General features: G+C 65.5%; 1 protein-coding gene across 5 annotated transcripts in view; it reads right to left on the reverse strand.

The window, feature by feature from the left end:
• Nucleotides 1–623: 623 nt before the first annotated feature.
• SH3TC1 (SH3 domain and tetratricopeptide repeats 1) overlaps nt 624–22070 on the reverse strand; it is a 39996-nt gene continuing 18549 nt past the window's right edge. For 3 of the 5 annotated variants that reach the window (XM_036327858.1, XM_036327877.1, XM_036327894.1), the window contains exons 4-18: nt 21203–21330; nt 20077–20182; nt 18896–19042; nt 18134–18344; nt 17315–17391; nt 16285–16480; nt 13579–13712; nt 12558–12599; nt 8578–10242; nt 5773–5953; nt 5475–5625; nt 4011–4133; nt 3152–3302; nt 2146–2342; nt 624–1612 (exon numbers count right to left, since the gene is read on the reverse strand). In XM_036327858.1, the coding sequence (XP_036183751.1) occupies nt 1355–1612; nt 2146–2342; nt 3152–3302; nt 4011–4133; nt 5475–5625; nt 5773–5953; nt 8578–10242; nt 12558–12599; nt 13579–13712; nt 16285–16480; nt 17315–17391; nt 18134–18344; nt 18896–19042; nt 20077–20182; nt 21203–21330 (3767 nt within the window). In that variant the 3' untranslated portion in view covers nt 624–1354. The remainder of the gene's footprint in view (nt 1613–2145; nt 2343–3151; nt 3303–4010; nt 4134–5474; nt 5626–5772; nt 5954–8577; nt 10243–12557; nt 12600–13578; nt 13713–16284; nt 16481–17314; nt 17392–18133; nt 18345–18895; nt 19043–20076; nt 20183–21202; nt 21331–22070) is intronic. The other 2 variants (XM_036327866.1, XM_036327884.1) reach the window with 1 other exon arrangement.

Raw genomic sequence — 22070 nt, forward strand, 5'->3', positions numbered from 1 at the left:
CCTCCCTCTGCACCTCCAGGTCTGCCGCCGAGAGCCGCGGGTCCCTGTCGGCCGGTGCCCCCGTGGCAGGGGGACGGAAGTCTGTGGAAGGACGGGGGGCCCGGCTTCCGAGGCCCCGTGGCCCGAGGCAGGCTGTTTGCGGACGGCCTGGGTCCCACGCCAGTGCCCCCGTGGCTGCAGGCCCGGCCTGGCGCTGCCTGGCGGCCGGCGACTCAGAGACCGTGCAATTGTGACGGGCGCTGCCCAGGGCTTCCTGGTTTCAATTACTGCGCGGCCTCCTCCCCGCTTTCAAACCAGCCCCGAGAAGGCAGATTGAGGTCAAGCCTAGAAGGTTTGTCAACAGCTCTGCTGGGCCCCAGGCCCTCACCCTGGCCTGGGTTCTGGAAAGCTCTCTGCTGCCCCCTGGTGGGAGAGGCCTGGGGGCAGGCTCTGGGCTCCAGGAGCAGAGGAAGGAAGCCTGGTGGCTCTTCCCGCCTGCCCTGGGGCCTCCCGCTCTGCCACCATCCTGAGCGCATTACATGCCCAGGCTCGTGCTCTGCCCCCCGCGAGTCCCGCCCCAGGCCTCGGGTTCCCCTTTTGTTCCATGAGGGGCCTGGGAGAGGGGTCCAGGGGGACGGGCTTCCTCGGGCGGATGACAAGAGACAGAGGCGGTGGATGCAGGGCATCGTGAATGACAAAACCCACTGACAGGCCACTTGGAATCGTTACATCTATATTATGTGAATTTCACCTCATTAACAAAATAAGTTCAAGAAAGAAGAGGGGCCAGAAGAGAGCCGTGCGGTGAGAAGCACCTGGCACCCCTCTCTGAGCCTCGGTTCCCTGCCTGTGAGTCGGGGAGAGGATTTCAAGGGGATGCCTGGGTTCCTGCCCTGGCGGCCTGCGGGGGAGCAGGTGGGCAGGGCAGGGGTGGACGGCCCAGCAGCGGACCCCACATGGCCCTCCCTCCCTACCTGCTGTGTCCTCTCTGGTCCTCTCTTTCTTCAGCTGTAAAAGGGGACACCGCAGTCCGACCTCACCGGAGGCTTAAATTCAAGGCGGACACACAGTGGGGGCTCCGGGAGGGGAGCCGGGAAGGAACTTGCCCAAGGCCACGCCGCCATGAGTGGCTGGCAGGGGACCCGCCTGGGTCTGCCGGGCTCACAGATGACCCACTTAGAGCCGAGGATGGGGTGCAGCCGCAGGTGGCCCCCAGGGTGGGCCCGGCCCTGGGCCCTCCCCAGGAGGCCGCAGGGAGGGGCCTGCAGACTTGAGGAGGTGACTGCAGGACATTTATTGCCGCTTGGCCGCCTCCTTTGTTCCCCGGAAAACGTGCCGCCAGGACGCACTCCGCCAGCTCGGGCCTCGGGGCGGGTCAGGGCGGGTGGCCGGAGGCCAGCCAGGGTGCGCGCCCCCAGCACCGTGGCGGGGCCAGGCTGACCCTGCGGAGGTTGAGCTCGGAGGCGAAGGTGCGGGCCTTCTGGTAGAAGAAGAGGGACTTCTCGCGGTCCAGCAGGAAGTTGTGGTAGATGGTGGCCAGGCGCGTGTAGATCTTCATCTGGGCCTTCTTGTTGCCCAGGTCCACGGCAGCCGCCAGCGCCAGCTGGTAGTACCCGGCCGCGTCGAAGGGGTCCTGGCCGGGAGATGGGGCATTTGCAGGGACATGAGGGCTCAAGGGTCCCCCGAGACCAGGGGGAGCTCTGCACAGGCTGGCAGGCTTCCTGGAAGAGGGGCCAGGATTTGGGTTGCATCTTGCATCATGGGGTAGCGGTGAGCTCCTCCTTCTCTCCCCAAAGACGCTTTTCCCCTCCCACATTTTTGTGGCCATCCTGAGTTCCTGCTTGACTATCTAGACTCAGCCTCACAGTCACCTCCTCCAGGAGGCCCCCCGACTGTACTCCATCTGGTCCTTTATGCAAAGCAAAGGCCGCTGTCATCTGTTCACACGTCAGCCTCCACTGACCCAGAGCTCTGAAGGGCGTGGCTGACCTCATGGCTGAGGCATCTGCTGAGCCCCACCTGCTCCTCACGACTGGGCCGGGAGCTTCCAGAGCCTGGACGCCCTGGGACTGAGGACCTGGCCCAGGCCTCGGGGGTCTGAGTAGCCACCCACCCGGGCGGGCGATGGCCCCCACCCCGAGCCCCGCAGCCCCGCCCGGCGCCCACCTTCAGGTCATAGAAGATGATGTCGCCCAGCACCAGGTACACCTTCACGTAGTACAGCGTCTCCTCGTCGAACTCGAGCGGCGAGCTGCAGAGCGAGAGCGCCTTGAGGTAGAAGTGCTCGGCCAGCTCGCCGTGGCCCAGCCGCTGGTGCAGGGCGGCCAGCCGGTGGTAGGCCACGCGCTCATTCAGACGGTCTCCTGGGGGACAGAGGGAGGGCCCTGCCTGAGGACAGGCTGCGTGGGGCGGCGGCCCCGGCTGGTCAGAGCCGCCTCAGAGCTCCCGCCCGTCACCTCCCATCTGGAGACTCACTCTTCCCATCTGTGAAGTGGGCCCAATGGCGCCTGTTCCCAGCCCGTCTTGGGGATGTGGCCAAGTTGGGGATTTGGAGGCCCCCCTCCAAGCCTGACATAGCCGCCTGGGGTGCCTGGGTTGCTATTTTGACTAGGAGACCCCAAAGGTCATGCAGGCTGCACTCACAGACCCCGGACTCTGGGCAACCTCAGACATGATCGCTGACCCTCCTGGGTATCAGCAGTGGCCCCGCCCCATCCCAAGGGTGTCATCAGACCAGGCTGTGCCCGGGTCCCTCCCCCAGGGGGCGCTGTGGGGCCAGCACGGGAACCCCATTTCACACCCACTGTGCACCTGGCCCTCTCGGGGCTTCCATCTTGGGGGAGACCGAGGCCTGGGACAGCTCAGTTAGGTGACCGGACACAGGGATGCCCGGCACCGAGGGACCAGAGCCTGGAAAGGGGCCTGAGGTTCCAGGAGCCGAGGACAGCGGTGCTAGCCGAGTGCAGGGAAGGGGCGGCCTGTGGCGGGCACCGCCAGGGACCGGTGAGAAGCCGGAGCATCTGGCAGCAGGTGGCGAGGGACCGAGGCAGGAGGCCACAGCCGCAGCGCGACATTCCTGAGGCCCCACACGGGCCTGGGTCTGCCTCTGCCACCTTCACCCCGCCCTCCCGATGTCCGAGGCGGAGGCCCGGGCCAGGGGTGTGGGGCTCACCCAGGGTGATGCTGAGTGCCAGGGCCATGTGGGCAAACTCCAGGCCCTCCTGCTGCAGGCCCAGCTCCGCCAGCAGCGCCACCAGCTTGTTGCACAGACGAAGCTCCGCCTCCTGCTTCCCTGTGGTCACGGCCAGGGGCAGCGCCCGGTCCTGCCCGAGCAGGTAAGTGGGTCAGGCCTCCTCCCGCCTTGGCCTGCCCACACCCAGGACCCTTCTCAGTGCCCCTGCCCCCGCCCTGGGAGCTGCCCGCCCACTGCCCCTGGGTCCTTACACAGCTCTGTCCCTGAGAGAAAGGCCAGCTCCGAGAGGCCCTGCCACCGCAGGCCACTGGCCGTGAGCAGCTGGGGTGTGGCCTGCAGCCCATCTGTCTACACGGCATAACCTTAGCCTGACCCTCCCCTCCTGGGCCCCAAGGGCCTGACCAGGAGCGCCCAACACCCCTTGGGGCTTTGCAAATGCCACATCTATCTGAACCTGCGGCTGGGCCGCACACCAGGAGCTGGGCAGATGGGAGGGGAGAAGCCTGGGCCCTGGGCCTGATCTTCCCACTGATATGCCGTGTCCTGTGGCACACCCCTGTGCTCCCCTCTGAGCCTCAGTTTCCTCATCTGTAAAATGGGCACAGATGCACTCTGGGTTGTTGGAGATGACAGGGATGCGTGCTGCGAACTGGGAGCTGCCTGTGACCCTCGGACAGTACGTCCCTTCTCTGTCCCTCTAGGTTGGGGTGGGGGTGGGGTCATGACTATCCCAGACCATGCAGAGGGTGATCCCGCCTCCTGGGAGGCCGCTCCGCTGTGCCTGCGCCTCCGCCCGCCCAGGGACGCCCACTGAGGCCCCCGCCCTGCCCGGCCTCACCCTGTAGAAGGACACAGCTTTCTCCCGCTCCCAGGCCCCGTTGAAGAAGATGTCTCCGGCCGCCTCGAACAGCTCCAGCCCCAGGTTGGGGTCCCCCGTGTACAGGGCCGCGTTCTGGGCCACCTGTGGGGATGCGGGCCTGTGAGACCCACAGCGCTCCAGCGGGGCAGGTGGCCGTCCCACCAGCGGGGACCTCACAGCACGTCCCGGCCACCCTGGGGCCCTCGAGCTGCCCAACGAGTGCTTTGGGCCTCGTCCCTCTCACACCCCAGGAGGGACAGATCCTGTGCATTTTGGGGTCCTTGTCTCCCACTGGGGGAGATGATCATTCCAGCCGAGTCCCCTGGGGAGGCTGGTCAGTGAAGGCTCGGAGCCGGCAGGTAGGGACTGCTGAGGAGCTGGGCACAGTCAGAGCGGCCCTGAATCCAGGCCACGCCTGGCCCATGCGTCCTCCGCTCTGGCCTCACGGGGCTCTCACTCCTGCCCCTCCACCCCATTACTTTCCCTCTGCCCCCTTCGCTCCCCTGATGGCACACGTCTGCCCACCTCTCCCACCAGAGGACTAAGGCTGTCGGCTTCTCTGCTGCATCTGGGGCCTGGCACAGTACCTGGCGCACAGTAGGTGCTCAATACCGCTGAGTGAATGATGGACTAGCCCCTGCCTGCAGCCCGGCCACACCCAATTGCTCGCAGCCCCGAAATCTGTGCACCTCTGGGCCTTGGCGCCTGCATCCTGCTGCCTGGGCGCCCCTCCCAGTGGGCACTGCCCCCTCGCTGCCACTCACACAGCCTCAGTGACCCAGGCGGGCAGGAGCCTGCCCTCCCACTCCTCTGCACCTCCACCCTGCCACAGCCCTTCAGCCGCAGCCCCTCACCCGGGGGCCTTGACCCCTGGCCAGGGAGGTGCCTCAGGTGCTCAGAAAGGAACAACCTCGCAAGGACCAGGAGCCTCCCGGTTCGCCCCCATCGCGTCCTGTTTAAAGCACACGTGCCTGTGCTGCTGGGGCAAGGTCTCCCGTGTGCGGCTGCGTGGGCACAGTGTGCACGTGGCTCAGCACTTGCTGGGTGCCAACCTGGTGGGGGCTCTGCGAGGGGCAGATGCCTCTGCCCCTGGGAGCTGAGATGCTGGGAGATGCTGGCAGCAGTGGTCAGGGGCATGGGGAGACGGCACAGGCACCTGGCACACAGCTCAGCAGTGGCTTAGGAATGAGTGAGTGAGTGCGTAGACCCACGCTCCCCCCTGGAGGCACAGGTGCCCCCCCCCCCATGCACAGGTGTATACCCCACCCCCTGGAGGCACAGGTGCCCAGCCCTGCCCCCTGGAGGCACAGGTGCCCGCCCCGCCCACCTGGATGTACAGGTGCCCGCCCCGCCCACCTGGACGTACAGGTGCCCGCCCCGCCCACCTGGATGTACAGGTGCCCGCCCCGCCCACCTGGATGTACAGGTGCCCGCCCCGCCCACCTGGATGTACAGGTCCACCAGCTCGTTCTGCCGGAGCAGGTAGTAGATCTTGCCCGCCTGCAGCCAGGCATGCGCCTCCTTCTCCTTCTCCTGGAGGTCGATGAAGATGCCCAGGCTGCGCTTGGTGTAGTCCAGCGCTGACCTGTAGGCCCTGGAAGCGGAAGCAATGGTCAGAGTGACACCGGGGCGGCTGGTGCGTCCTCCCCCAGGCGCTAGGGAAGGAGCGTCCCCGGGAGGGCCCCCCGGGCGGCTGGCGTAGCCTCTGGTCCCGGCCGCCCCGGTGCCCGCGGAGCCTCACCGCTCGGTGCCCAGGGACAGGTAGAGCCGGCTGATGGTCTCCAGGAGCTGCCCCTCCAGCGCCTTGTCAGCGGCCCGGCGGGCCAGCGCGAGCTGGAACTCGTGGTAGACGACGCACTGGGCCCTGCGGGGCCTGACCGAGCTGTAGAAGTGGCACAGCCGCTGGACGGCACGCAGCTGGCCTGGGCGGGGAGACAGGGAAGAGGCTGCGGCACTGGCTGCAGCGGGTTTGGGGGCTCACAGGCCCCTGCTGTGTGCCCGCCTCTCCCGCCCTCTGAGGGGCTCACCGCAGATTGGACACTGAGCCCACACAGGCCGAGTACCCTATTCAAGGTCACACACTGGGGCCAGGCAGGATGGCGTCCCCGTTTTTATAAGCCCCAGGCTGGGGTCCTGGCCAGGCCCTCCCGCGGCACCGACCGCTCCTCCCGGCCGACAGCTCGCCACCCTGAGCTGGCGAGGCTGGGCCCCTGCACCCCCATGTTGCAGGTGGCACACTGAGTCCAAGCTGAGTCCCGACAGGCAGTGGAGACGGGATTCAGATCCAGCGGCCGGCATCCGGAGCCAAAGCTCCCTCAGGAAGTCGGCTCCCGGCCACCGCCTGCCTCACCCTCCGAGAGGGGCCTGGGACGGCTAGCGCTTTCCCTGTAAACATGACCCGAAGCCCGGCCGGAGGGGCCCAGTGGCTGAGCATCAACCCATGACCGGGAGGACATGGTTCAATTCCCGGTCAGGGCGCATGCCCTGGTTGTGGGCTCCATCCCCAGCAGGGGGCAGCCAATCAGCGTTTCTCTCTCATCATTGATGTTTCTCTCTCTCTTTCTCTCTCCCTTCCTCTCTCTGAAATCAAGAAAAACATATTTTGAAAAAAATGACCTGAAGAACCTATATGCACAGCCCTTGGACACACAGACAATAGCGTGGTGATGGCCAGATTGGAGGGGCAGGTGAGGGGGGGGCGCTGGGTGGAGGTGGGCAAAGGGGGAGGGAAATGGGGGACATCTGTCAACAATAAAAATAAAGTAAAAAATAATTAACAGCCCTGAATGGTGTGGCTCAGTGGATAGAGCGTCGGCCTGCGGACTGAAGGGTCCCAGGTTTGATTCCAGTCAGAGCACATGCCCAGGTTGCGGGCTTGATCCCCAGTAGGGGGCATGCAGGAGGCAGCCGATCAGTGATCCTCTCTCATCATTGATGTTTCCATCTCTCTCTCCCTCTCCTTTCCTCTCTGAAATCAATGAAAATATATTTAGAATAAATAAACAAACAGAAGGAAGTTTGGGAAATTCACAGATACGTGGAAGTGAACAAATTCCTCAGCACCCAGGGGCCCAGGAAGCACAGGGCCGGAGACGGGGAGATGTGCGGAGATGAGCGGAGACAGAGCATGAGGCACACACACAGGACGCGGCGAGAGCAGCCCACGGAGGCTTATGCCTGTAAATGTCTTTAGAGAGAAGAACATTTCAAGTAAAAACCTCCCAACTTCCACTCCGAGAAGCTAGAAGAAGAGGAGTGAACCAGGGGCAGAGCAAGCAAAGGGAAGGAAGGTTAAGATCCGGAAGACGGTAAAAAAGACAGACACCAGCGAAGCAGCAGGGAAGTCAGTGAAGCCAAAGGCCGCTCCTTGGCAAGATAACGGCGTGGACACAGCTTTCGCAGACTGGCCAGGTCTGCAGGTGGAGATGGACAAACGCCTGAAGGGCACAGGCGGCTGGAACAGCCTCAAAAGGGGCCCGAGTGAGCGCTGGCGGCCCTGGGTACCTCCCAGCCTGGGTCTTCGTGCTGTTCAGTAAGGGGGTAACAACATGATCCCCAGGTCCCCCAACTCTGAATCCCCGAGTGCCCTGGGGGCCCACAGGAGGTTTCTGGGAGGCCCCTGGCAAGCACTGCCCGACCTGAGGCCACAAGTCCCCAGGCCCCACCCCCCTTGGTTCTTCCCTGAGGTTCAGAGGGCCCCCTGCCGGCCTCGGTGAGGGTGCTACAGCCCGCGGTGGCTCCCCTGTGCCCTCAGGGAATGCCGCACTGCAGCGTGGGGTCCCCTGCCCTGCCTGGTCCCTGATCGAGGTTCTCACCACCCACCACCCATCCCACCCAGACCTTGCGCCTCAATGCACAGCCCAGCTCACCTACCCAGGGCCTTCGTATAAGCCGTGCCTGCTGCCAGCTCTCCCCGCCGCCCACCTAATGCCTGGCTAAACCCTCCTGACCCTCGGGTCCCAGACCACACAGACTCCCCTGGCCCCCACGTCGGGGCCAGGAGCTGCCCCCGCCACCCCGAGGACCACTTTGTGAGCTGGTCACTGCTTCCCACAAGACCCACTCAGGTCGCGTTTGCATGTGGAGCCGGCACAGAGCCGGTGTACCCACACAGCGAGGGGCTGTTAATACAGCCAGCGGCTCCTCAGCCCTGGGAACCGCCCGCCACCCGGGAGGCGTCCGGCGGGCAGGGCTGGCGGAAGCCTAGAGGAAGCCACCGGCCAAATCACCCACGTTCAAGGCCCCGGGCTCCTCTGTGCCCAGCCCCTCCTGCCCGGCCTGGGCTATGCCCACGACGGTGGGGTTGCTCGGGCTATGGGCAGACACGCCCCAGGCAGACAGAGACGAGCGGGGGCCCTGCCCGTCCGGCCCGGTGTGGGAGCGGCCTCGGCGCCGGCAAACAGCTCGTGGTTTCCATTACTCAGCGTTGTCGGCGGCGGAAAAACCACCGCCCGCCTGTGACTCTCACACCCCAGGTGCTCTGGCCGGAGATGGAAAGAGAACACGCTCTTTCCAGGAAGTGAGCGCGGGGCTGGGCGGCACTTACTCTCCAGGTTGCCCGTCTCCGCGGCGACCAGGAAGGCCCACTCGTAGTAGCACTTGCCCTGCTGGGCGAGGGCCCGGCGCGTGTACAGGTGGCCCAGCTGCAGGAGCACGTGGGTGAAGTCCCGGCTGCACTCGCCGCTGGGCAGCCCTGAGAAGAGCCTCACGGCCTCCAGGAGGTAGTGCTGGGCCAGCCCGCGGGCCCCCGCCTGCAGGCACAGCGCCCCGAAGTTGGCCAGGGCCACCGCCTGGTTCCGCTGCTGACCCAGGCGCCGGGCGATGCGCAGGGCGCGGAAGTAGCCCTCGGCTGCCAGCCGCGTCCTGCCCGTCCTCTTCAGGGCGAGGGCCATCATGTTGGCGACCACGCCCTCCTGGTCCACGCCGGCCACGGCCGCGTCCAGGACCGCCTGCAGGATGCCCAGGGCCACCGGGCTCTGCCCGTGCAGCACGTGCAGCCAGGCCAGGGCCACCAGGTCGTCCACGACCCGGCGGCCCCCCGTCTCGGCGTCCGCTTCCAGCGCCTGCGTCAGGAAGGCGATGGCCCGGCCGTGCTGCCGGTGGAGGCTGTGCAGCTGGGCCAGGCTGGCGTAGAGGGGCCCGCGCCACGCGGGGGCCGGGCCGGGGGCCGGGGCGGCCAGCGCCTGCCGGAGGTAGTGCGCGATCTGCGAGGGGAGGCGCGGGGGCTGCGGCGTGTTCCGCAGGACCAGGTCCACGCTCCGCAGCGAGCTGGCCAGCGAGCCCCGCGCCCGCAGCGAGGCCACGCGGATGCAGCTGAGCGCCAGGTGCGGCAGGCACTTCCGGCTGTAGATGTCGGCCAGGAGCAGGTAGCCGTCTGCGGGCCACGCGGCGTCCGGGCGCCCCAGGGCCCCGTGCAGCAGCAGCAGCCTCTCCAGGAAGGGCAGGGCCGCCTCGGGCTGCTTGAGGTGCACCTGGTGCCGGGCCAGCAGGAAGCAGGCGCGGGCCTCGGCCTGCGGGCTGCCGGCGCCCACGGCCCTGCGCAGGGCGAGCCGCAGGAGCTCCTCCTCGGCCTCGGTGCTGCAGACGTGGCCCGGCGTCCCCAGGAGCAGGGCGCAGGCTTTGGGCACCACCTGCCCGCACTTGTCCCTGTTGCTCTGCCTCAGGTGGACGGTGGCCAGGTTGGCATACAGGGCCACCACCAGGAAGAGGTCCCCGAAGTGGCCGCCCAGGGCCCCCAGGGCCTCCTCGAAGTACACGCGCGCCTGGGACAGCTTGAGCCTCCGCACGCACAGCCGCCCCAGCAGGAAGCAGAGCCTGGCCAGGGCCATGGGGAGGTCCGCCTTCTTGGCCACCCCCCGGGCCTGGGCCAGGCGCCCAGCCAGCTCCTCCTCGTCGGCGAAGCCACAGAACATGGTGCCGAGCCCCGGCAGGGAGGCGTCGTACAGGCCACGGAAGGCGGGCTCGTACCCAGGAGCGTCCAGGAACCGCAACAGGGAGCCCAGGGCCTCCGGGTCGGCCCAGTCGTCCTCCGCGTCCAGGCAGAAGGAGGGCTCCTCGGTGTCCGGTGAGCTCGCTCCACTGGACGCTGATTGGAGACCCCAGGACACTGGCTCCTCAGGGCAGCTGTGGTGGGACTTACATTGTTCTAGAACCTTCTTCACCTTCTGCAGGGTCTCATGTGGCTCTGGGTGCAGGCCAGGCAGAGGCATTTCTGCAAGTTACCAAAACACCAGATGGATTAGAGTCTGGGGCAGCATGGGGCAGGGATGTCCCTTCCCAGGCGCAGCGTCCCTGTGGTGGCATTTGGCAGATACTGCTTCCCCAGGAAATGCCCAGCGCCCAGCACACAGTGGGAGCTCAGCGCACAGTGGGAGCACAGTCGTATGGTTACAGGGAGAACACAGGTCAGTCCGGCCTTTTCTTATTCTTCCCTGTTTGAAAACAGTGGCAGGAGACTAGTGTCCTCGCTCTGTGACCACACAGAGACCCCTTTCCCTTCAAAGCCACTCAGTGGGACACCCATTCAGTGCTGCAACTGCCCATGTGTCTCCAGTCAGGTGCAACAATCCTGTGACATCATCTAGAGCCAATCAGAGGAAGGGATTAGCCTGAGCTCTAAAGCCAGCCACGGGACTGAGAGAGCCAGCCACGGAACCGAGCCAGCCACGGGACTGAGAGAGCCAGGCGTGGAAATGAGCCAGCCATGGAACTGAGAGAGCCAGCCACGGAACTGAGAGAGCCAGCCACGGAACTGAGAGAGCCAGCCACGGAACTGAGAGAGCCAGCCACGGAACTGAGAGAACCAGCCATGGGACTGAGAGAACCGGCCACAGAATTGAGAGAGCCACGGGACTGAGAGAACCGGCCCTGGGGGGAAGGCCCCTTTCTCTCCTGGGACGACTTCCACCCTGAAAGAGTGGGAGCGGCCCCACCCCAGGCTCCACTTCGCCCTAAAGGGTTTGAGAAGCGGAGGCCACGGTCTCTAGAGGGTTAAGGAGAGAAAGGGCGGGGGCTGGAGAACATGGGGACCGGGGACTGTTGGCTGTGGAAAGAGCCAGGCCCGAAAGCTAGTCCAGTCGCAGAGCCAACACGCCCGTTTCCTGTCGGGAAAACACGGTGGGGAAAGGCTGGGAGGAGAGAAGCAGCAAAGGCGCCTCTGTCTCGATCCGCGTGTGAAGGGCCCCGGGCTGGCGGGGCCTGTTGGCCGCGCGGTCGGGCGTCAATGCAGGGCGTGTGGCTCGCTGGCCGGCGTCCGACTCGACTAGACATTCGATTTGCTAAGAAAACACCCGGGTTGGCGAGGCCACAGGGCCCTCCCGGCCTGTGCTCCTGGGGCTCGCGGGGTGTGAACCCCCTCCTCCGGGCAGGGAGCCCGCAGCGTCTTCCTGTCCTCACCCCCCGAGGCTCAGAGGGCGCCCTGGGACCGACCCGGGGGAGGGGCGTTCTCACCGACACCCCAAAGCGGCCCCCCGTGTTTGTGCTCCGATGGGGCCTGCTCTCGGGGCCCTCAAAGGGGCCTTGGCGTTACGTCTGGGCCTCGCCCGTGCGGACCCCCTGCTGGGAGGAGGTGGAGGTGGAGAGAGGAGGGCTTCTCCCTGGACCGGCCCCTCTGGGCGGGAGCAGGGCCCCCGAGGGACTTACTTCTGAACATAAGGCTCCAAAGTCAGCGCCCGCTTCACCCTTAAGCAGAGCCTATGGGACCATTAGCTGCTTCGGGCGGTGCGAAGGGACCCAGGGGCGGGCATGGAGGGGACCCACCTTAGCTGGGGACAGTGTGGGGGGCCGGGCATGGAGGGGACCCACCTTAGCTGGGGACAGTGTGGGGGGCCGGGCATGGAGGGGACCCACCTTAGCAGGGGACAGTGTGGGGGGCGGGCATGGAGGGGACCCACCTTAGCAGGGGACAGTGTGGGGGGCCGGGCATGGAGGGGACCCACCTTAGCTGGGGACAGTGTGGGGGGCCGGGCATGGAGGGGACCCACCTTAGCAGGGGACAGTGTGGGGGGCCGGGCATAGAGGGGACACCACCTTAGCAGGGAACAGTGTGGGGGGCCGGGCATGGAGGGGACCCACCTTAGCAGGGGACAGTGTGGGGGGCAGGCATGGAGGGGACCCACCTTATCAGGGGACAGTGTGGGGGGCAGGCATGGAGGGGACCCACCTTATCAGGGGACAGTGTGGGGGGCAGGCATGGAGGGGACCCACCTTAGCAGGGGACAGTGTGGGGGGCAGGCATGGAGGGGACCCACCTTAGCATGGGACAGCGCGGGGGCCGGGCATGGGCTCGGGCATGGTGGGGGCAGGGCAGGAGGCTGGCATGTCTGCTGGGACCCGTTGCCACAGTGGAGGAAGCTCCACCGGCACCTCCTCCAGCCTCCAGGGCAGGACCCCCTCCCTTAACGCTCCCCAAGGAGGAGTGAGGGCCGTGCCCAGCACCCACAGGTGCCCAGCTCCGCAGCCTCTGCCCGCGTCAGCCCCGAGGCCCAGCCGTGACCGGAGGAGCCCGTGCCGCGTGGAGGAACCCACCTTGCTCTTCTGACGGCTCAGCCTCAGTTTCTCCGAGTCTGTCTGAAAGGGGAGGAGAGAAGGGTCAGCCTCTGGCCAGTGCCCTCTGACCCCGGGCCATGTCCTGCAGAGGTGGTGACCCCCGGATGGTGACACTCCCAACTCCAGCGCCGGCGAGGGGCAGTGGGGCTCAGGCCCACTGTTGAGGGGCCGAGAAGCCACGCCTCCCAGGGCCTGCCCCCACCGCACCCCTGCAGGGCTGCCTCCCACGAGGGGCTGTGGCTTCCACCCTCGAGGCTGCCGGCTCTCCCAGGGAACAGGGCGCTCCCCTCACCCCAGGGGCAGCGCACCCCCAAGCCTCAGTGTCCCCCTCTGTGAAGTGGGTACACTAGCAGCTCGCTGGCTGCCACAGAAACCACACGAGAACGAGCTGAACAGAGACCTGCCAAGTGACAGCCCCTGGGAGACCGCGTGGCGGCCGGCAGGGAGAGCTGACCCCGACGCCTCCCCCGAACCAGGGCCCCAGTGTGGGGTCCTGGGAAAGAGGAGAGGCCGCTCGCCAGGCTGGCGGAGGCCTTGCTGCTCCCAGGCCGGTGTGAGCGCCGCTCAGAGAGGAGCAGGCCTGCGTGGGCGGGGTTCTCACCGGCTGCTGGTGGGAAAGGTCTTGCTACACATGTTTGCAGCAGGCAGATGTGTGTGTGTGTATGTCTTCATGTGGGCGTGTATGCATATGCGTGTGCAGGCATGTGTAGAACATGTGCATGTGTATCTGTGCATCCATGCAGGCGTGCACCCACGCGTGTCTATCTCCATCCAGGGGGATGAAGCCGTGGGTGACATTCGTGACCAGTGCAGCGACTGGCCAGTCTGTCCTGGCCTCGTCCCATCCGTTTCCTTCCGTCGCTGGGGACACGCCTCCGCCCTCTCCCTCTACACGGCCTCAGGAAAAGCCCGCGTGCGGGGGGAGGTGACCCGGGAGCGGGTCTGGGAGGCGGCGGCCTGGGCCCAGCCCCGGGCCCCTGGTCGGGCCGCACCCACCTACCCAAGCTGTACGCCGTGCAGATGTCCGCGCCCGACGTCCTGCTCAGCAGCCGCCGGGCGTCCTCCTCGGAGAAGCGGCCCTCTCTGCTGAAGAAGGCCCCCTCGTCCTCATCGAGGAAAAGCACGCTGTCCAGCCTGGAGGGACAGAGGCCTCCCTTCACACCGCACTCCCACGGCGCCGCCCAGAAAGACCCACTGCGCTCCCTCGACGACAGTCCCTGCACACCTACTGGGTGCCCCGCAGTGAAGGCCCCAGGTAACAAACAAAACCAAACATCCTGCCTCCCAGGGAGCCTCGCCTGCCCAGCAGCAGGCGCTCGGAGCAGGGGCTGGGACAGACGCAGCGGGTCACAGCAGCCTGGGGAGACGGGCTCTTGGACCGCCTGCAAAGCCCAACCCCAAAATGTCCCCCCGCCACCCTCACCCAAGGCCGGCGTGATGGTGCAGGCGGAATGGATCCCTCCACACACTCAGCTCCTCACACAAGCCCCACGGTGTTCCCAGGCTCCCCACACAAACCCGCACAAACACGCGTGTGCTCCGTGAGGTCGGGGGGCGGGGGAAAGACAGAGGACACAGAGGGAGGGGCGGAGGGAGAGGAGGAGACCACTGTTGCCTATAGGACTACGTTACCCGCAGAATATGGAACTTTGAAATGCACTTTGAAACTCAGGGGATGCTGTTCTGAGAAGGTAAAGGGAACCTTAGAGCAGCTTGTGGGACGTTGGACAAAATAAAGGTCAAAATGTCGGTGTCATTAAAGACAAGAAAGGCCGGGTAACTGCAGGCGAAGGGGACACGATGCCGACGACGAAGGAGACAGGGCAGCTGGTAACACGTGGTCTGGAATGTTCTCTGGCTAGAGCGGGCGTATGGGAAACTGGCGAGTCCGAGTGGGGTGTGAGCACGGGGTGTGTGAGGACGTGTGGGGGCTCATCCTGGCCTTGACAGCCAGACAGGGGTTATGCAAGCGGATGTCTGGTTTTCAAAACACTGAATGGTTTCGGAGTGAAGAACATCATGTTCTCGACTCCTCTCAGAGGCCAGGGAAACCGGGAAGTGGAGAGAAAAGAGGAGAAAGTGCATCGTCCCGAGGGCATGCGGGCCCTCGGGGGAGGGTGCCGGGACCTCATGCTGTCACGTGACCTTTCCCGGGTCTGCAGTTCCGTCAGAATGTCAGGAGGGAAAGAATAGCACAGCTGTTCGCTGAACAAGGGGTAAAGCCCAGACTCTGCAGCAGGACAGACTTCAGTAAGTTTGTCGAGTGAACGAGGGACGTCCTAGGACAGCGATGGCGAACTTGTGACACGCGTGTCAGAGGTGACCTGCAAACTCATTTTTTTGGTTGATTTTTCTTCGTTAAATGGCATTTAAATATATAAAATAAATATCAAAAATATAAGTCTTTGTTTTACTATGGTTGCAAATATCAAAAAAATGTCTATATGTGACACGGCACCAGAGCTAAGTTAGGGTTTTTCAAAATGCTGACACGCTGAGCTCAGAAGGTTCGCCATCACTGGCCTAGGGTCTCCTGTTAAGCAGGACCGGGGCCCGGCCCTGATGCACCTCTGGGTTAAGATACAAGAACAGCCCGGCCGGCAGGGCTCAGTGGTTGAGCGTCCACCTATGAACCAACAGGTCACGGTTCAATTCCCGGTCGGGGCACATGCCCAGGTTGTGGGCTCGATCCCCAATGTAGGGAGTGCAGGAGGCAGCTGATCCATGATGCTCTCTCATCATTGATGTTTCTCTCTCTCTTTTTTCCTCTCTGAAATCAATCTAATATACATATATATATATATTTTAAAAAGATAAGAAACAAAAATAAATAAATAAATAAAATAAATGAATAAATAAAAAGAGAGAGGGGCATGGGGGGCCCACACAGTGAGAGGAGCCGGGCCAGGATGACAGTCCCCAGGGTGAGCCATTGGGGATGGGACTTGAGGCCAGTGAGGGCCAGGATTGGGTGGGGGGGCAAGCCAACCTCACCGCTGGACTCGGGGGGCGGGGCGGGGGCAGATGGTGAATGGTGGCCTGTGAAATCGGGGCCACTAGGCCTGGGTCGTGGTGAAGGTGGGCTGCTCAGGTGGCTCTCAGCCCAGTGACCGGTCCTTATAAGAGACAGAGGCGAGGAGGCCATGTGAGACAGAGGAGACTGGGGTGACGGCCACAGGGACCCCGAGAGCCTCGGGAAGCGGAGGAGGCAGGAAGGACCCTCCCCGCAGCCTGCGGAGGGAGCAGCCCGGGGGCACCTGGCTTGGGACTCTGGCCTCAGGAGAGAGAAGTGAAGTCGGTGGCTCTAAGCCCCAGAAGGAGGCGCTGTGTTACCGCAGCCCCGTGTCCACTCGAGGGGAGATACAAGAACAGCACGGCCGGCAGGGCTCAGTGGTTGAGCGTCCGCCTTCGGACAGGAAGGGACACTGGCCCTGGGGACAGGGGATGGCTCCAGCCCCGGACATGGCTGGGAGCAGACTGGGGGCGTGGTCCAGGACGAGCCCAGCTCTGTCACCTGTGAAGCAGGTGGCAGCCAGGTAGGCAGCTGCGGGGTTCCCAGGGAGAGGGGCGAGGGGCGGGGCCAGGAAGGGGCGGGGCTAGGGAGGGGCGGGGCTAGGAAGGGGTGGGGTGGGGTGGTGTTCCCCTAGGGCGAGGGGCGGGGCTAGGAGGGGCGGGGCCAGGAAGGGGCGGGGCCGCAGCCACTCACTCAGACGCGTGGCCCCGCACACTGACGAGACTGGTCCGCACAAAGCCGACCTGGCGGGAGGCCACGTGCCGGCCCAGGAACCAGGGCAGGCCGGGCACCTGCGCGCCCAGGATCTCGATGAGGTCGCCGCTGTGGAAGGCCAGCTCTTCAGGCCCCGCGCCCTGGCAGCCGGCCACGGCTGAGGCCAGGCCCACGGCTGCGGAGGGAGGGCACCGGTCAGTGCTGGGTGGGGGCCGGAGGGAGTGGGGGCAGACGGCAGCCGCAGCCAGGCGCCCCCAGTCCTGCCGTGGGACATGTGGCACCCGCCCGGTGTGTGGTGCGGCCTGGCCACCTTCCCTCCGCACATGAGGGCTGGGCATCAATGGGGTCCTCGGAGAGGGCACTGTGTCCTCACGCTGACGGTGGGAAACGGAGGCCTGGAGACTTGGACAAACTTGGCCTGGGTGTCGGCCCCAAGGCCAGGACCCCTCCCTCCATTCCTCGCCAGCGAGGCCGGCCAGGGCCCACTCAGGATGCATGCGGCTGTAAACATGGGTCCTTCTCATCCCCCTCCCACGGTGCCTCATGTCCACGTCACAGGGACTCAGGGCCCCCCCCCCCCCCACACACACACACACACTAGCCAGCTTGGGGCAGAGCAAAGCGCTGGCCGGAGCTCAGGGTCCCAGCAGCGCTGGCTTTTCGAAAGAGGAGCTGGCCTCACTCCTCATTAGCGTTAATAGCGGCTCCAGCCTCAGCCCCAAGCCCTGCCCAGCCCACTCCAGCCCGCCTGTGCCGGGGCTCAGGTGTTTAACCCAGAGTGACCAGCCTGGCCTGGCTGTGCTGCGTGGTGGTGGTGGTGGTGGGGGGAACCAGCCCACAGGCCTCGAGCCTCAGTTATCACCTTGTGAACTGGAGAGAATTCTATGTCTTCTGGCTTGGGGCGCCTTCATGTGGGTTAGAAGCTTCCAGATGCAGGTGCCTCCCCTCTCCTCCCCCCACCATCACCCCGGCCACTTCCCCAGGGAGAAGAGCCAGTGGAGACATTTACCCATCAGCTGGACGTCTGGCGTCACGGGTCCACCCACAGAGTCCTCGAAGGGGTCCCAGGCGACCCTGAGAGCCCATCTGGAGTGGGAGAGGGAGGTCTTTGCTGTGGGATTTCAGCTTTGGGGGGGGGGGGAGGTGAAACTGTGCGGGGACTGGTGAGTTAGCAGCCCCCGGGACTCAGGCAGGTCCCACCACCTGCCCCCACCGCACACACACACACACACACACACCCACACACCCACGCCCCTGCCCCAGGCTGCGGCTTTCAGGCCCGGGCATGGCCCTGCCCAGACCCCGTGCTGCCTCCCAGCCTAGGCGCCTCCTGCCCGTCCTCAGGCTCCCGTCCCGGGGCCGCCCTTTATTTCCCAGGAGAGAAGCCCAGCCACGGCCTGCTCCTCCAGGGACAGTGGACGCCGGGAGATGAACTTGCTCTCTTTGCCGTGGCTGCCAGGCGGCTCCCAGCCGAGCTTCTGCCCCGTGGTCAGCACGTGGGCAGCTCGGTCTCAGGCTGCACCTGCCTGGGTGGCACTGGCACAGGTTCCCGAGCGCCCAGGTGCGGGCACACACCCTACGGCTCCCTGAGGAGCTTTCCAGAACGAGCCAGACGAGGAAGCGAGGCTCCGTCAGCACTGGGAGCATCTCACCCCGGGCGGCCCTGGGAGAGCTCAGAGCACTGTCATCTGAGGCAGGTGGGCTGGGAGCCGCGGAGGGAGCGTGGGGTCGGGGAGGCTCACACGGCCCCCCCAACGGACAGCCCAGGGCCTGCGCCTCTGTGGGGGGCCTGCCAGCGGGAAGCAGAGGAACGAAGGCCGGTACCTACTGATGAAACGGAGTCAGAGGCTCTGCAGCGGACACGGCCGCCTCCTCCTCGGAGCACGCGCTGAGCCTGCCGGCCGGAGAGCCCGCTGCCGGGGCCGCCTCTCCCTGGGGAGCCCCTGAAGCCGGCCTGAGGGGCTGGGGGCCCCTGCCTGCACCCTGGGGACCGGCGGTCACTCTCACGTAGCCGTCAGGACACAGGACAAAGAAAGGCCCTTCGAAGCGACAGAGGGTGGTCACTTAGGGCGGCCAGACTCAGAGGCAGCCATAGCCCTGCAGCGGGACCCACTCCACCCGTCAGGACACAGGTGCGGGCGGCACCCCCACCCTGTCTCTGCACCCACAGCTGCCCAGACACCAGACCCCAAGGGCCAGACTGGGAGGCTGGACCTGGGCTGGGGTCCTGGCTCTGCTGGCCTTCTCCTAGAGCCTGGCTCCCCCTCAGACTCTTGGGGCCTCAGTTTCCCCTTCTGTGCTGTGAAGGGCCAGACGGGCGACTTGGCCCACCCCAGCCGCCTAGCTTCCTCCCCATGGCCAGGTGGGTAGCAGCGTCAGGCTGTGTGGCCGAATCAGGGGCACGAGCTGGGGCGGCGCTTGCAAACCCCCTTATTTCTTGGGGAGCTGACCGTGATAAAGCACCTCCCTGTTGGTGTTCCCCACCCAAGCCCCTCGGTCCCCATGGCACCAGCCCCCCAGAATCCTCCAGCTGTCGAGACCCCGAGTCCCCAGCACAGCGTGGGCTGGCGCCACTGCCCGTGTGGCTCACCTTCCTGCACCAGGAGGCTCTCGTGCGTCAGCCTCAGCGCCTCCTCGTCCACGCAGACCTGGATGGCCGCCTCCTCGTGCTCCTCGGGCGAGCGCAGCCAGAAGGCCTGGCCCACCAGCAGGTCTTCCAGGCAGTGGTGCGTGAAGCCTGCGGCGGGCAGCCCGGTCACGGCGCACTCGGGGGTGGCCGAGCCCGGCACCCACCAGGCTCAGGGAGACACCCGCCCGGCCGCCCCCGCCCAGGTGGCCCCCGTCTCATTGTCTGAGCTGCAGGGGCCAGTCGTGACCCCGGACAACTGATCTGACCGCCCTGGGCCTCGGGAAGGTTAAAGGAGGACAGTTACTTCCTCTAGGACAGCGACTCTCAACCTTCCCAATGCCACGACCCTGTAATACAGTTCCTCACGTTGTGGTGACCCCCAACCATAAAATTATTTTCGTTGCTACTTCATAACGGTAATGTTGCTACTGTTATGAATCGTCATGGAAATATCTGATATGCAGGATGGATTTTCATTGTTACAAATTGAATATAATTAAAGCATAGTGATTAATCACAAAAGCAATATGTAATTATATATGTGTTTTCTGATGGTCTTAGTTGATCCCTGTGAAAGGGTCGTTCGACCCCCAAAGGGGTCGCAACCCACAGGTTGAGAACCGCTGCTCTAGGGCCCCCTGCCTCCTCGTCTGAGAGATGGGACAGAGTGTTCTCACGGGGGCGGTGGGAGGAGAGGGGGGCAGGGGCGCCTTGCTCGGGGCAGCAGGGAATTGTCGCTGGTTCTTATTTCCAAACCTCCTGGGCTCTCAGGCTGCGGGGAGGGGTGTGGGGCATGTTTCCCCAGGGGACCCTGCAAATGCCCCCCCAAAGGACGAGGAATATTCTGGAAAGCAAGCACCATGGCTGAGGGTGAATGACAGTTTCCTGGATTATGCTCAGCGGGTCGGGCCGGTCAGAGACCTGGGAGGTCCCGCGCTGGAAGGAGGTGGGGACTCGGCCCAGCCATGAGGCTGCACAGCCCTGAGCATCTGGAGGCCCACCCCCCACCCCCAGCTCCCCACCTGAGCACAGGAGAGCTGCCCCAGAGGCCGCGGGCACTAACCTACTCTAGAGCCCGATTGTACACACCGGCCTGGTCTGGACCAGTGCCTGGCAGGGGAGTCCCGCCGGCTCGGCCTTACCCAGGGCGTGGTAGGTGGAAAACTTCCAGATCTCTTCGAAGGTCTTGAAGGTCACCACCAGCCGGTCCTGGTCGCTGTGGATGGATAGCAGCCGGGCCGACAGCTCCTGACCGGGAGAAGCAGGAATCAGAAACGTCCCCGCAGTGCTGAGGTGTCTGACCGTAGGAGGGACGGTCACGAGAGGGGAACCTTTTGTAGACATGACCCTGGCCCGGCGCCAACACATAGACGTGACTCCTCAACAGCCCAGGGGCGCCCCTCATGCTCTCAAGCCCGCTGTGGCTCCCCAGCGCCTGGGGCACGTCTGCTCCTTCCAGAGCTCCTGGGCCCTCCACGGTCTGCGCACCCCGCCCCCCACTCCCGGTTTGCCAGGGACTGGCCAGCATATGCCTGTCCCCTGCTGGCAGCGTGAAGGGGCACTGGAGCAGCACAGCCAGGACCCCTCACAGCCCAAGAATGTGCATGTCGTTGGGGGCGGGGGGGGGGGGGTTGCTGTCATCCGCTTGCCTGGCCTTCTGTACGTGGCACAGCAGGGGTTCAGCCCAGAGCCAGCAGCTCACCCTGCAGTGCCCGCCCGGGGCCCCGAGGGCAGCCCCGCTGCTGAGCGCATACAGGGTGCCCATGGAGCTGTGGGGGGCCTCACACCGGATCCCTCGGGCCAGGCTGGCGGCATGGTCAGAGGGTGGCCACCTGTCCCTAACCCAGCCCCTCCTCCTCCAGCCTCCTGTCCGACTGTCCGTCCCAAAGATCAGAGGATAAGATCAGCTCCCAGGCCCTTTACTCCCCATCAAGGGGCCTTCACAGCCCAGCGGGTGGAGGGCGCTGGGGGAAGGAGTGGGGGACCCTGGGAACTCGGTGGCCCCTGCGTGGCTGCGCCTGCAGGAGTGACGGTTGGTCCCTGGGGACACACATCCAGGAGAGCGGGCGGGGACGAGTCACAGGCCGCCCCGAGGGGAGGTGGAGGGCAGCCTCCCGCCCATGGCCTTGGCCCCTAGGAGGCCTGGACTCACGGCCCCTGGTCCTGCTGCCCCCCGCCCCATCTCCTTCATACCGTCCACCCGGTACCCTTGTCAGGGGGGCCTACACCTGCGCTCCCCCAGGTCCCAGGCCCCGGGGAGCCACTCACCCCGAGCGTGCGGGCCACCTCCCGGCTGTCGTTCTCCAGCAGGCGGAGCCGGGCCCGCAGGGCCTGCTGCAGCCCGGGGTCCGGCTGCCCGCTCCGCCTCCGCACGGCCTGCAGCTGCAGCGTCAGGTCTGCAGGGACAGGTCAAGGTCAGGCCGTCTGCCCCCCCCTCCCCCCCCAGAGCCCCAGCCACAGGCAGGGCCCGGGTTCAATGCCCACCTCAGGTGCCGCCTGTGGACACCCTGTACCGATGCCCGTCCCCCGAGCCCCAGTTTCCTTCGTGGAGGGCGAGCTGCTCCACCCAGAGCGATGGGGCGGCTCCCCCTCCAGCCCCAGCGCAGGCCTCCCAGGAGCTTTCGGCAGGTGGTCCTGAGTCACCGAGACCTCCAGCCCGACCTCCCCACCGCCAGCCCCAGACAGGACCTCTGACCCCCAGAGGACACCCCACTGACCCCTAGCCCCACCCCAACCCAGCTCCTGCCCTTCTTCCCACCCCAGCCCTGCCCAGGCCACACCCACCTCCCTCCATCACAGGCCTGGGGGTCCACAGGAGCCCCTGACCCCCCCTGCAGTGCCAGCCTGGCTCCCTAAGATGCAGATCTCAGCTCAGATGCCACCACCCACCCACCCCAGCCCCCAAGGAGGCCTCCAGAACCCAGGAGTCCCCAGAGCCCCAGGGGATGCTGGGGGCGGGGGTTAGGGAGGGGAGGAGAGAGAGGAGGCAGGGAGAGATTCCCACGCCCTTTGAACAGCCTTGCACCCCCTTAGAACTTCCCAGCAAAGGGCCCCAGAGCAAACACCCCCTCCCGTGGGCGGGGCCGGGGCAGAGACTGGGCAGCTCTGGGGTCTGGCCAGCCCCCAGCAGGCAGCG

The sequence above is a fragment of the Myotis myotis genome, unplaced genomic scaffold (assembly GCF_014108235.1).
Source record: "Myotis myotis isolate mMyoMyo1 unplaced genomic scaffold, mMyoMyo1.p scaffold_m19_p_1, whole genome shotgun sequence".
NCBI classification, from domain to species: domain Eukaryota; kingdom Metazoa; phylum Chordata; class Mammalia; order Chiroptera; family Vespertilionidae; genus Myotis; species Myotis myotis.